This window comes from Coregonus lavaretus (genome assembly GCF_964263955.1).
Source record: "Coregonus lavaretus genome assembly, chromosome: 2".
NCBI classification, from domain to species: domain Eukaryota; kingdom Metazoa; phylum Chordata; class Actinopteri; order Salmoniformes; family Salmonidae; genus Coregonus; species Coregonus lavaretus.
This window is the reverse complement of record NC_139989.1, coordinates 54,680,648-54,693,450: the sequence shown is the minus strand read 5'-3', so window position 1 is coordinate 54,693,450 and position 12,803 is coordinate 54,680,648. Positions and strand designations below refer to the sequence as shown.

The following is a 12,803-nucleotide window of genomic DNA, read 5'->3' as shown; positions in this document are numbered from 1 at the left end:
TTGCTGTGTCTGTCAGCGTAGTGTCCAGAGCATGGAGGCGCTACCAGGAGACAGGCCAGTACATCAGGAGACGTGGAGGAGGCCGTAGGAGGGCAACAACCCAGCAGCAGGACTGCTACCTCCGCCTTTGTGCAAGGAGGAGCACTGCCAGAGCCCTGCAAAAAGACCTCCAGCAGGCCACAAATGTGCATGTGTCTGCTCAAACGGTCAGAAACAGACTCCATGAGGGTGGTATGAGGGCCCGACGTCCACAGGTGGGGGTTGTGCTTACAGCCCAACACCGTGCAGGACGTTTGGCATTTGCCAGAGAACACCAAGATTGGCAAATTCGCCACTGGCGCCCTGTGCTCTTCACAGATGAAAGCGGGTTCACACTGAGCACGTGACAGACGTGACAGAGTCTGGAGACGCCGTGGAGAACGTTCTGCTGCCTGCAACATCCTCCAGCATGACCGGTTTGGCGGTGGGTCAGTCATGGTGTGGGGTGGCATTTCTTTGGGGGGCCGCACAGCCCTCCATGTGCTCGCCAGAGGTAGCCTGACTGCCATTAGGTACCGAGATGAGATCCTCAGACCCCTTGTGAGACCATATGCTGGTGCGGTTGGCCCTGGGTTCCTCCTAATGCAAGACAATGCTAGACCTCATGTGGCTGGAGTGTGTCAGCAGTTCCTGCAAGAGGAAGGCATTGATGCTATGGACTGGCCCGCCCGTTCCCCAGACCTGAATCCAATTGAGTACATCTGGGACATCATGTCTCGCTCCATCCACCAACGCCACGTTGCACCACAGACTGTCCAGGAGTTGGCGGATGCTTTAGTCCAGGTCTGGGAGGAGATCCCTCAGGAGACCATCCGCCACCTCATCAGGAGCATGCCCAGGCGTTGTAGGGAGGTCATACAGGCACGTGGAGGCCACCCACACTACTGAGCCTCATTTTGACTTGTTTTAAGGACATTACATCAAAGTTGGATCAGCCTGTAGTGTGGTTTTCCACTTTAATTTTGAGTGCGACTCCAAATCCAGACCTCCATGGGTTGATAAATTAGATTTCCATTGATAATTTTTGTGTGATTTTGTTGTCAGCACATTCAACTATGTAAAGAAAAAAGTATTTAATAAGATTATTTCATTCATTCAGATCTAGGATGTGTTATTTTAGTGTTCCCTTTATTTTTTTGAGCAGTGTATTTATTTTTACTTGATGGTTTTTTTATCTAATGATACTTGTTGCTTTTTTCTACACAGAGGATGCCACAGTAAGTCAGTGGTGGCCTATTATCAGGGTCCATACGTCTGTAATGGCTGTCAAGCTCTCTGCTAGCTTTAGCTAGTTTTCAGTAGATAATACAGAAACTATCTCTCAGTATATTCTACAGTAGCTAGCTATCTGTTTATGTATGGTACTGTAGCCAGTAGCTAGCTAGCTCTCAGTAGACTGTACAGTAGCCAGTAGCTAGCTAGCTCTCTGTATTGTTATATTAGCTAGCTAGCTCTGGTATATTAGCTAGCTAGTGCTTAGTAGGACATGCCTGGGGAACATGTCTGCAGTCTCTCTCCTATAGCTCCTGGCATGTCTCATACGGCCCCTTCATGATGTGACAGTGTTTGTGATGGGAGGGCCCTTCAATGGCTGCTGAAATGGAGAGAACACGGATACTCTACCATGTAGGAGAGAGGAGAGCAGAAGTCCTTTTACGGCAGACCGACAGCATGTCCACTGAATTAGCGTTAGCCTAAGTGATTAAGTTACAGTATATTAAATTAGCTTTTAAAGTAATTCAACTCTATATTTATACTACCTTTGAGTACATTTTATAGAGCATGTGTAAGTCCTTGGCTCTGCCTTTTCAGAGCATTAACTGCTTCAGATAGACAGATACAGAATCTATGCTATGTGTGGGTGTTCAGTTGGCGTTTGTGTCTCTTGATCAGGTCCTGAGTCCCTCTCTACCTGCTGCCCTGACTGTCTGAAGAGAGAGATGCTCCCTGGTCTCTGTTCCCTCTAGCTGAGTGGATTATGAAATTGCCTCAACGGGGTGCATCGGAATCCATTTAGATGCCTCCGTTTGTTACGCCAACTCACTTATTGCTCTTTCGCACACACATACACACACACACACACACGTTCTCTCCTCTCTCTCTCCATCCCTCCCTCTCCATCCATCCATTCTCTCACTCTGATCATTGTGTTCACCATGAGGCCAGTGTGTTTAATTGCTGCTCGGAAGCCCACTGAAAGGCCCATTATCTCTCTAATGGCCTTTACTAAAATTGAATTCAATCTGTGCCGAAGAGCGTCCCGTCTGCCTGCCTGTCGTGTTTGGAGCTCTTCTAAAATCCTGCATGGTCTGGTTGGTGTGTTCGTGGCCTTGGTAGATTCACGGTGGTGAGACTGGAGTGTTTCTCCACAGCTAAGGTCTATTTATGTAAAAGGGTTGAGGTGTAGTGTGTCTGACGTTGTGCGGTAGTATGTAGAGTGATGATTCAGTCATTAAATTAATCAATTAACAAATCAAGTCAATCTTTATTCTCCCAGAGGGAGATTTGGTTCACAAGCATCAAATCATCCCAGGGTTCATCCTAATTGAAATCGGAGCCGTCTCCACTGTAGCAAACACCACAGGAAATAGTAAACAACTCCAACATGTCTAACAACATTCTCTCCCCCCCCCCCCCCAGTGATCCTGTTCTGTATGGCAGCGCTCATCTTCCCCATCGGCTTCTACATCAATGAGGTGGGTGGCCAGCCATACAAGCTGCCCAACAACACGGTGGTGGGCTCCTCCTACGTGCTCTTTGTCCTCTCCATCTTCTTCACCATAGTGGGACTGCTGTTCGCAGGCAAGGTGTGTCTGCCTGGCTGACTGCGGCTACCGCTCCGCCACCTGGACTTTAAGCTGGGGCTGAGGAAAAACATACAAAGGATATAAAGAAAAAGGAGGGGAAATAAAATGGACGACTAAAAAGAAAAACACTGGCCAGAAAGCAGGGATGGGATGTCTCTGACAGACGGTGTGACGATATGCAGCTGGGACGGTTAACGCGGAATAACGAACTAACTGAGATGAATAGACATGGACGAATATGGACGCTGTCGAACTGACTCAGGCTCTTTTTCCCTCTCTGCCTTTGCTTATTTAAAACATGTTATTTTTAAGTTGTTGTTGTTGGGGGGGGCGAGACAGAACGACAGCCGTCCTTTCCCCAAACCCCCTGCTGTTGCCACGGCGACAGTAACTATGACGTCACACCTTTCGGAGGCATTCCACTTCACCTTTCCTGCCCAGCGAGAAAATAAAACCGTTGTCATCTCAACCGTTGCTATTTTTGGCTTCTTACTTTTTCAGTTGTTGTTGTTTTTTTCCCATTTGGTGTTTTTTGGGGTTGTTGCTTTCTCCTTTCCACCCTTTTTCACTGAGGTGGTTTGAGGTGAAGTTAGGGCCAATGAACCTCTGGAGGAGCTGGAAGGGTATATTAAGAGGCTGCTTAGGGGGTCATTGTCTCTCTGCCTCCCCCATGTGTGGCCTGGGTCAAGAGTCACCTCAGCCATGGTTAGGTAGGAACTAGGGAGGGAGCTATTGGGGGTAGAGGGGGAAGGTTGGTTAAGATGACATCCTAGCTGGCTAGGCATGAGCATGTCCCCTTTGGAAGAGGGAGGGTGGACTGCTACATTGGCCTTTCCATCTTCACCCTAACCTTAACCCCAGCACCATGACCCATAGAATCCATGAGATTTAGACAGGTGCACTGTTCCAGAGAGGGGAGGGTAGGACCCCAGGCCCTGAGGACCAAGGTTCCTTAACTGGCCAGGCACCACACAGTAAGTCAAGCACCTACCAGCTGCTCTACAGGAAAGGAAAAAGGGAATGAAGACTGAGAGCACCTGGATTATTATGAAACATAGATGGGATCAGGCAGGAGTGATGTTTGTTTTGTTTTTGCTTTGTAATATAGTAATAAAAGGCACCAGGGACTGCAGGTCAGGTCATTGTGTGGGGCTGTGCCTCACTACTGTGCTGTGCCCAATGCCTGTGAAACACGCACACACACACACACACACACTAACAGATTCACAAACACACACATGTGTTTCGGGCTCATTCTCTTGGAGATTGTTTGTTATTTGTTGTCCATTTCCATTCCTGCTCAGCTTTTCTTTGTGTTGGTCTGTATAATATGGATTGTGAAGAAACCCTTTCTGGTTCCTAGTTTGATTTGCTGTTGTGCCATGATCAGTTGTTCTCTTCACAACAAGGCAGAATTTCTGTTTTAGGAAGCACTGTGCATTCAACGGTAGAGCCAATAGCAGAAGAGGCACCACAAATGTGTAAAAAAGAGAACTTCTTACCTCATATTTTTTTCTTATTCAAAACTGCTACTATTATGTTTTCCAAACCATGGCGATGCATCCCTAGAAATGGTCTTGCCTTGATCAGGCAGCTAGGCATAAAGCTTATGATCAATGCAAATGATTTATCTTTCACTGAATAAAAAGAGAAAAAAGACTGTGTTTGAGTCTGATACAATCACTCTACATACTGTATAAGGTTTATTCTGTTTAAAGATGTTCAAGTGTTCAACTCCAGGCCTCGAGGGCCACCATGTCAGCTGGTTTATGTGTTGCCTGGTTTGTAATTGATCAACTAGTGTTGTTGACTGGCTAGGGAGTAGCCAATCACACCTGGTTGGCCTTGTAGAAACCGGTCTCTGATAAAAGGCAATGACAAAAACCAGGGCGATGTTCAGTAGGATAACTTTTGAAACAGGGAGGTTATGTAAAATTTTATATAAAAAATATTCCAGAGGACCTCGTTTTATTTATTTATTTTACCACAAAAATAGGTTAATTTTGGGGGTGTTCGGTTAGATTATTTCGGTTTCTTATGGAATAATCTGTAGAAGAATGTGCTGTCTCCAAATGGCCTTCCCCTTGGAACGGTTTAAGACATTGCACTTTTTTCAACCGATGTGTTCACACAGACACAAACCTATGTAGAGGACAGAGGCCACCAAGGTGCATCTCAGTTGAAGGGCTACATGTTTTCAGTCTGCCTGTAAAATGCTTATTGTTTATGTGGAAATGAGCGCCAGTGAAGTTAGTGAAGAACAAAATGGACAGTACCTTCCCAACCCCGTGACTATTGATTAAAGTTGTTTATTTTTCAAGACATCTTAACAGTGCTTGCCATATTCACCTTTTGAATTGACTTAATCTCCAGTTAAGTTTTACAGTCAAACCTATGAGTGACCTTTCATTGGTGTTCATACTGCATTCATGTTTCTGTTAAATGTCTATTTTGTTCATAAGTCTGTTTGCTAAGTGTCCAGCCAAGATTGGACAAAGATTTACATCATGCAACTGATTTAGTTTTTCCTTCCATAATTTACAAAAGCTAATTATTTATAGTGCAAAAAGGAAAGACTGGGAGTTGGGAGAGATGTATCCACAGCAAAATGATCATCTGATTATGTGGAAGTGCACATTCACTGTTTGGGTAAGTTATTAGCAAGACACTAACATCATCATCTGACTGTATAGAATAAAAGGTGCCAACTATGCAACCGAAAATACAGTGCAAATAAAGACATGAGCTCTACAGTTGTAATAGTCAAGGCTCCTCTTCCATCTAATTACAGTATATTGTCTGTCAACCATCTTGAAACGAATCAATGCCTGTGATGTGATCCATACTCTCAATTAAATCCAAAAGAAGGGAACTAAAGGGCCACATTTACCAAGCACTTGCACCAGTCCAAAGTTTGCACCTGAGTTATTTTCTGAGAGAAAGGAATTAGTATTTTAAAATGAAGTTAAACCATGAAAGTGTCTTTAGTAACACTTGCTTCACTCCCCTTGGATAACAACAGATGGAGCAACCTTCGCACCAGAGCAAAACATTTAGACTGCATCCCAAGTGGCACCCTATTCCCTGATCTGTTGGTATATAGAGTATAGGGTGCCATTTGGGACACAGTGATTTTACAATGCGGAATGTCCTAAATCTGGTTGTTTGGATAGAGAGAGCTGGTTCTTGTTTGGGTATTAGGTGAAGTCTGCCACTTTGCCATTCAAATGAATTTACCAGCTAGATTGACCCCCCTAGAGGCTATGTCCGTGCCCCCGTGGACATCTAATTAGCATAATAAACAAATCCTCATCAAAATCTGTCTGTTTAAAATGGAGCATCTGCGGTGGAAGGTGGCCGAGCTACAGCAGTGTTTGTCAGACCATGAGACATCCCGGTCTTCTCACGAAAATGTCTGTAGCGTCCAAACAGTTTGGCCTCCAAAATAATAGAGCCCCACAGTGGAGGTGTCATAATACCCATACAACCTAGCGGTCAAACAGGGAAATGGTTCCAATCGTTTTTCCACCATTCATTTTTCATATAGGGAATTTTAGAAACACTTTAAATAAGGGCTGTGTTTCATGTAGACTTACACTGGCGTGACGTTTTGATAACCATGTAAATCTCTCTTGGACAAGGGGATTTTTATCAATATATTCGGCTCTGTTTACTCTCAGATTCAAAAAATGCTAATTAGCATCAAAGTAGACATCATGCAAGACTACAAATCACTGCAAGCTCCTGCGCGTCATCTTTAGCTGACACCTTTGCTAACAGGTATTGTGTCAATTTAAAACTTGCACAAGACAGTTCACAGACTTGTCAATTTAAAGAAATGTAACCAATTTATTAATTACTAAATGTAGCTAACATTAGATAGTTAATCCAGAGATTCTTACCTTTGCCTCGATTTGGCAGTTTATTCCAGATCATAATGGCATTTTTTTTTTGGGGGGGGGGGGTAAATACAGGCGAATAGATTGATAATAGTCACCTTATCCTACAGAGATTTACACAGTTATCAAAACATCACGCCAGTGTAAGCCTACACGAAACAAAGCCCTTATTTTAAGTGTTTCTAAAATCTCCTATGGGAAAAATTGGTGGAGAAACTATTGCAACCATTTCCTTGTTTGACCGCTAGGTTTTATGGGTATGTCACGCCCTGACCTATAGAACTCTTGTTTGTTGAGTCAGGGTGTGGAAATCTATGTTAGATATTCTATGTTTAGGTTCTAGTTTTTCTATTTCTATGTCTGGCCGGGTATGATTCCCAATCAGAGGCAGCTGTCGCTCATTGTCTCTGATTGGGGATCATACTTAGGTAGCCCATTGCCTACTGTGTCTTGTGGGATCTTGTTCCGTTTAGGCTTGTATGTGTATAGCCGAAGGACTTCACGTTACGTTGTTTCTTGTTTTGTTGTATGTTTATTGAGGTAATAAACATGTACGCTTTTCACGCTGCACCTTGGTCCGACCCGTCTCTCAACGATCGTGACAGAAGATCCCACCACTAAAGGACCAAGCAGCGTGCCGAGGAGGAGCGAATAGCTATGTCACAGGTGGGCAAATGGTGGTCATGGGAGGAGATATTCGCTGGGAAAGGACCCTGGGCGAAGGTACAGGCCCGGGTAGGAGAGGATCAACGACGACGCCAACGGGACCAACCGCTGAGGAAGCCCGAGAGGCAACCCCAATAATTTTTTGGGGGGGATAGAAGGGTGGTCGGGGATCGAGAGAGAAGAGCCCCGACCACTGCACCCTGTGGGGTTCCAGTTGGAGTCCCTACGACCATGGGAACAGGAATGGGAACAGTTTTACACGGAGGAGTCGGAAGATGACGACGACGATGAGGTTCTGTTCCCTAACTCGTGGGGGTTTCCTGAGGAGTCCTCACTGGAGGAGGATTGGCGAGAGAGAGAGAAGGACTGGAGCTGTCTGAGAGAGGAGGCTACCACGTTACAGGGGCTGTTAGCTCAGAGGGAGCAGGAGTTATCCGTTCAGAGGGAGGCGCTACAGGTGGCTCAAAGGGAGAAGGAAGTAGGGGCGGCACAGAGAGAGGAGCTGGTCAGGCAACAAAAGGAGCGTATGTTCATTGAGGAACCTAGGTATGCGGAGATACGCACTGTGTCGCCAGTGCGAGTTCACAGCCCAGTGGGTCCTGTGCCAGCGCCCCGCACGTGTTGTGCGAAAGTGGGCATCCAGCCAGGACGGGTTGTGCCAGCTCCCCGCACCAAACCAGTGGTGCGTGTTCCCAGTCCGGTACGGCCCGTACCTGCTCCTCGCACCAAACCAGTGGTGCGTGTCTCCAGTCCGGCCCGGCTCGTTCCTGCTCCTCACACCAGACCTGTGGTGCGTGTCTCCGGCCCGGCCCGTTCCTGCTCCTCGCACCAAACCAGTGGTGCCTGTCGCCAGCCCGGTACGCCCCGTACCTGCTCCCCGCACCAAACCTGTGGTGCGTGTATCCAGTCCAGTACGGCCCGTACTTGCTCCCCGCACCAAACCAGTGGTGCGTGTCGCCAGCCCGGTACGCCCCGTACCTGCTCCCCGCACCAAACCAGTGGTGCGTGTGTCCAGTCCAGTGCGGCCCGTTCCTGCTCCCCGCACCAAACCAGTGGTGCGTGTATCCAGTCCGGCACGACCCGTGCCTACGCCTCGCACCAAACCAGTGGTGCGTGTCTCCAGTCCGGCACGACCCGTGCCTGCTCCTCGCACCAAACCAGTGGTGCGTGTCTCCAGTCCGGCACAGCCCGTGCCTACTCCTCGCACCAAACCAGTGGTGCGTGTCTCCAGTCCGGCACGACCCGTGCATGCTCCTGCACCAAACCAGTGGTGCGTGTCTCCAGTCCGGCACGGCCCGTGCCTGCTCCTCGCACCAGACCAGTGGTGCGTGTGCCCAGTCCAGCTCCGGTCAACGGCTCCACTCCGGAGCCAGAGCAGTCCGCTCCACCGGTGCCTAGTCCAGCTCCGGTCAGCGGTTCCACTCCGGAGCCAGAGTAGTTTGCTCCACCGGTGCCCAGTCCAGCTCCGGTCAGCGGCTCCACTCCGGAGCCAGAGCAGTCCGCTCCACCGGTGCCTAGTCCAGCTCCGGTCAGCGGATCCATTCCGGAGCCAGAGCAGTCCGCTCCACCGGTTTCCAGTCCAGCTCCGGTCAGCGGTTCCACTCCGGAGCCAGAGCAGTCCGCTCCACCGGGATCCAGTTCAGCTTCGGTCAGCGGCTCCACTTCAGACCCAGAAGTCAGCCCCTCTCCAGGGTCGGGGCCTCCCACACCAGGGTCCAGACAGGGCTTGATGCATCGTGGGAGGAAGGAGAGGGGAAGCATCGCGCCGAGGTTCAGACCAGACCAGGGGCGCAACGGGAAGGCAGAGAGGGAGAGGTCGTCACACCCGGAGCCGGATCCGCCTCCGAGGCTGAAAGCCCACCCGGACCCTCCCCTGTCATGTCAGGTTTGTGCGGACGGAGTCCGCACCTTTGGGGGGGGGGGGGGGGACTCTTGTTTGTTGAGTCAGGGTGTGGAATTCTATGTTAGATATTCTATGTTTAGGTTCTAGTTTTTCTATTTCTATGTCTGGCCAGGTATGATTCCCAATCAGAGGCAGCTGTCGCTCATTGTCTCTGATTGGGGATCATACTTAGGTAGCCCATTGCCTACTGTGTCTTGTGGGATCTTGTTCCGTTTAGGCTTGTATGTGTATAGCCGAAGGACTTCACGTTACGTTGTTTATTGTTTTGTTGTATGTTTATTGAGGTAATAAACATGTACGCTTTTCACGCTGCACCTTGGTCCGACCCGTCTCTCAACGATCGTGACAGGGTATTATGACTCATACTGTGGTACTCTATATGACCACTCTATGGAAAGATGAGACTCTCACAAACACGATGGTGTTCTCCGTTTTGTGTTCTCTACGACCTCCACAAGCGTCATGGGACTCGTCAGAAGTCAGAACCGCAGATCTGCCAACTTCTGTCTGTAGCGTCCAAACAGTTTGGGCTACACACTAATATGACCCCTCTATAGAAAGGTGAGACTCTCACAAACATTTCAGTTGTTTTGCTCTATTAACCTCACAAGACTCGTCTGAAGGTAGCCGGTACCAGTTAAAAGTTTAGTGCCAAAAAAAAAAGGTTAAATATAGGCTTAGATTCTTAAGGATTAAGTTAAGTCAGCCAGAGACAGGAAGCTTTTCCTGACCATGTGACCTGACCAGGAACAACTCTGGGCCTAGTCTACACTCTTAGAGAAAAAAGGGTTACAAAAGGGTTCTTCGGCTGTCCACATAGGATAACCCTTTTTTGGTTCCATGTAGAACCCTCTGTGGAAAGGGTTCTACATGAAACCCAAAAGGGTTCTACCTGGATCAAAATGGGTTCTACCTTGACCCAAAAATGGTTATTCAAAGGGTTCTTCTATGGGAACAGCCGAAGAACCCTTTTAGGTTCTAGATAGCACCTTTTTTTCTAAGAGTGTATAGCCTAGTCTATAACTTAGGTCCAGAGTTTTTCCAGGTGACATCACGTGATCCTCCCAAAATTCCGGACCCTGATTCTGTTATGGAGTGATCTGACATGGTTGCCTTCAGACTAGACCATTTCTTTGTTGCAGAACAGCTTAACATGCATAGAGAAGAGCAGCCACATCTCTTCCTCCTCAATGGTGACTCATCTACATACATTACGTGTCTAATTTGTTTATCTGCTCTGTCTGAGCACATACTCTCTTTCCACCCATTCCCTCACCGTCTGAGGTTCTTCCCCCCTCTTTGTGTACTGATCTGCTCTGTTGCTACAATGTTGTTGTTTTTCTCAGTAGCTTGAGCTAAATGACAGCTGAAAGCCTTCACAGAGCCATATCGGGGGGTGTGTGCATGTATGTGTGCGCACTAATGTGTACGTTTACGTGAACGCGTGTGCGCATGCATGCATCTGCGCATGTGCCGGTACATTATGTATGTCTATGTGTGTGTGTGTATGTTTTAGTGAAAGGTTATGAAGTTTGAGGATAGTCTCCCAGCCTAGAATTACATGGGCTTCCCTCTGGGCCCTGGCTGATGAGCCCTGACAGATCTGAGAGCAGTGTGGGTGTGCTGGCTGGATCCAGACGGTCAGAGGCTCTCTCTGGTCCCTCAGCTCATCTGTGACTAACCAATCCATCCATTTGCCACCACTAGGAATTATATTTCTATGTTTGCCACATTCTAGTGCTTGGAATGAGTCATTGGTAAAACAGTTTGCAGAGGAGATCTTGATTCACGCTGACACCATTTTGACACAATTTTATTTGATTAAAGCCAGCAGGAGAAATGTATTGAGTTGTTGAGACCGTTCTTGAACACAAATTAGTTATCAATTAAGATTATTTGTTTGTAGTTAACGTTAATTAAGAATTAAGATAAATCAGTTGCCAACTTGACTAAAAGCGTCACGGTCGTGTGGTGATGAATTGAACAAAGAGCTACTCTTAAATTGACCACTCAATCGCAATTAAGAGCTCAATTAATTAAGCTTGATTAATTGAGAGCTCAGTTAGAACGTAATCAAATTGAAACCCTGCAATCAGATTGGCCTGAAGCGACACCATGCACACATAATAATGATGGGTCCTTTTTCATATTGATGAATCTATAGCCTATTTTTCTCCACATAATGTTACATTTTAAGTAGGAGCACAACCTGTGATCATATTAGGATACCCAATCACCAAGAACATGTTATGGATCTGTTATCAAAATCTGTCCGTGACCCCACTCTGAGTGTCTCAGGGAGAGGGGATATACAAAAAACACATTTCCAATTTACACATGCATGTAACACACACTTGTACATGTGTGAATAATAATAATAATATAATATGCCATTTAGCAGACGCTTTTATCCAAAGCGACTTACAGTCATGCGTGCATACATTTTTGTGTATGGGTGGTCCCGGGGATCGAACCCACTACCTTGGCGTTACAAGTGCCGTGCTCTACCAGCTGAGCTACAGAGGACCAATATGAGCACCCATCAAATTATTATTATAAATATGTATAATTTATAGAGAGCTAAGAGGACTGTGGAATAATAGCTGACTTATATGATGAGTGATGATTCATTCTACTGATGAAATGTTCAACGAGCCATATCATCTACACAGTCCCTTCATATTGTCTGTTGTCTTTACTTATACCCACTCCCACACACACACACACACACACACACCCTATAGGCCTATATCAATGAAAATGGTACATTGCTTTGATGATGGAAACAACCTGCATCTTGTCTGTATAGTTTTGTTAGCAGACCACACTGAGGTTATCAAGGAGAGAGGTGTTCACTGGACAAACAACTGACTCCTCAATGGGACTAAAATGTATTTAAAATGTTCTACAAGCAGCCTGTTTGTTGGGGATTTATTCCAAGGATGTCGATTTTGTACATTATTTGGCATTTCTCTGCGGAAATGCTGGGGAATTATTGTAATAATCGCCAATGTATGTTTTTTTGTGGTGTATGTCTGGGAAATATCACAGGTTATAATTGTTCATGTATTTTTGGATTTTAACTTTTCAGAAAATTGTTTTATTTGTATTCTTCTGTTGATTTGTGGTTTATGGACAAGGAACCCATTTTTATCACCTGTACTTATGTTATTGAGCAAATGAACCAAAATAAATCCTCTGCTTAAGGATTTCATGAACTGACTGTTTTAATTCCTACATACTCTACATTTGTCTACATAAAGGTAACATTTTTACATTATGCCTAACTCTATAATATAAACCATTAATAACACATATATAGCCTAAGCACATCATTAATATGACATTATAGAGCTAGATAGAGGTTAATGTATGTAGGTACAGTGAGGGAAAAAAGTATTTGATCCCCTGCTGATTTTGTACGTTTGCCCACTGACAAAGAAATGATCAGTCTATAATTTTAATGGTAGGTTTATTTGAACAAGATTT

At 46.2% G+C, this 12,803-nt stretch overlaps 1 protein-coding gene across 1 annotated transcript in view; it reads left to right on the top strand.

The window, feature by feature from the left end:
* The window catches only part of LOC311144202 (modulator of smoothened protein), a 34,433-nt gene extending 29,947 nt beyond the window's left edge, over window positions 1-4,486 (top strand). Inside the window, exon 3 of the mRNA XM_084180209.1 lies at window positions 2,680-4,486. Coding sequence (XP_084036335.1) covers window positions 2,680-2,864 — 185 coding nt within the window. The 3' untranslated portion in view covers window positions 2,865-4,486. The remainder of the gene's footprint in view (window positions 1-2,679) is intronic.
* The last annotated feature ends 8,317 nt before the right edge of the window (window positions 4,487-12,803 follow it).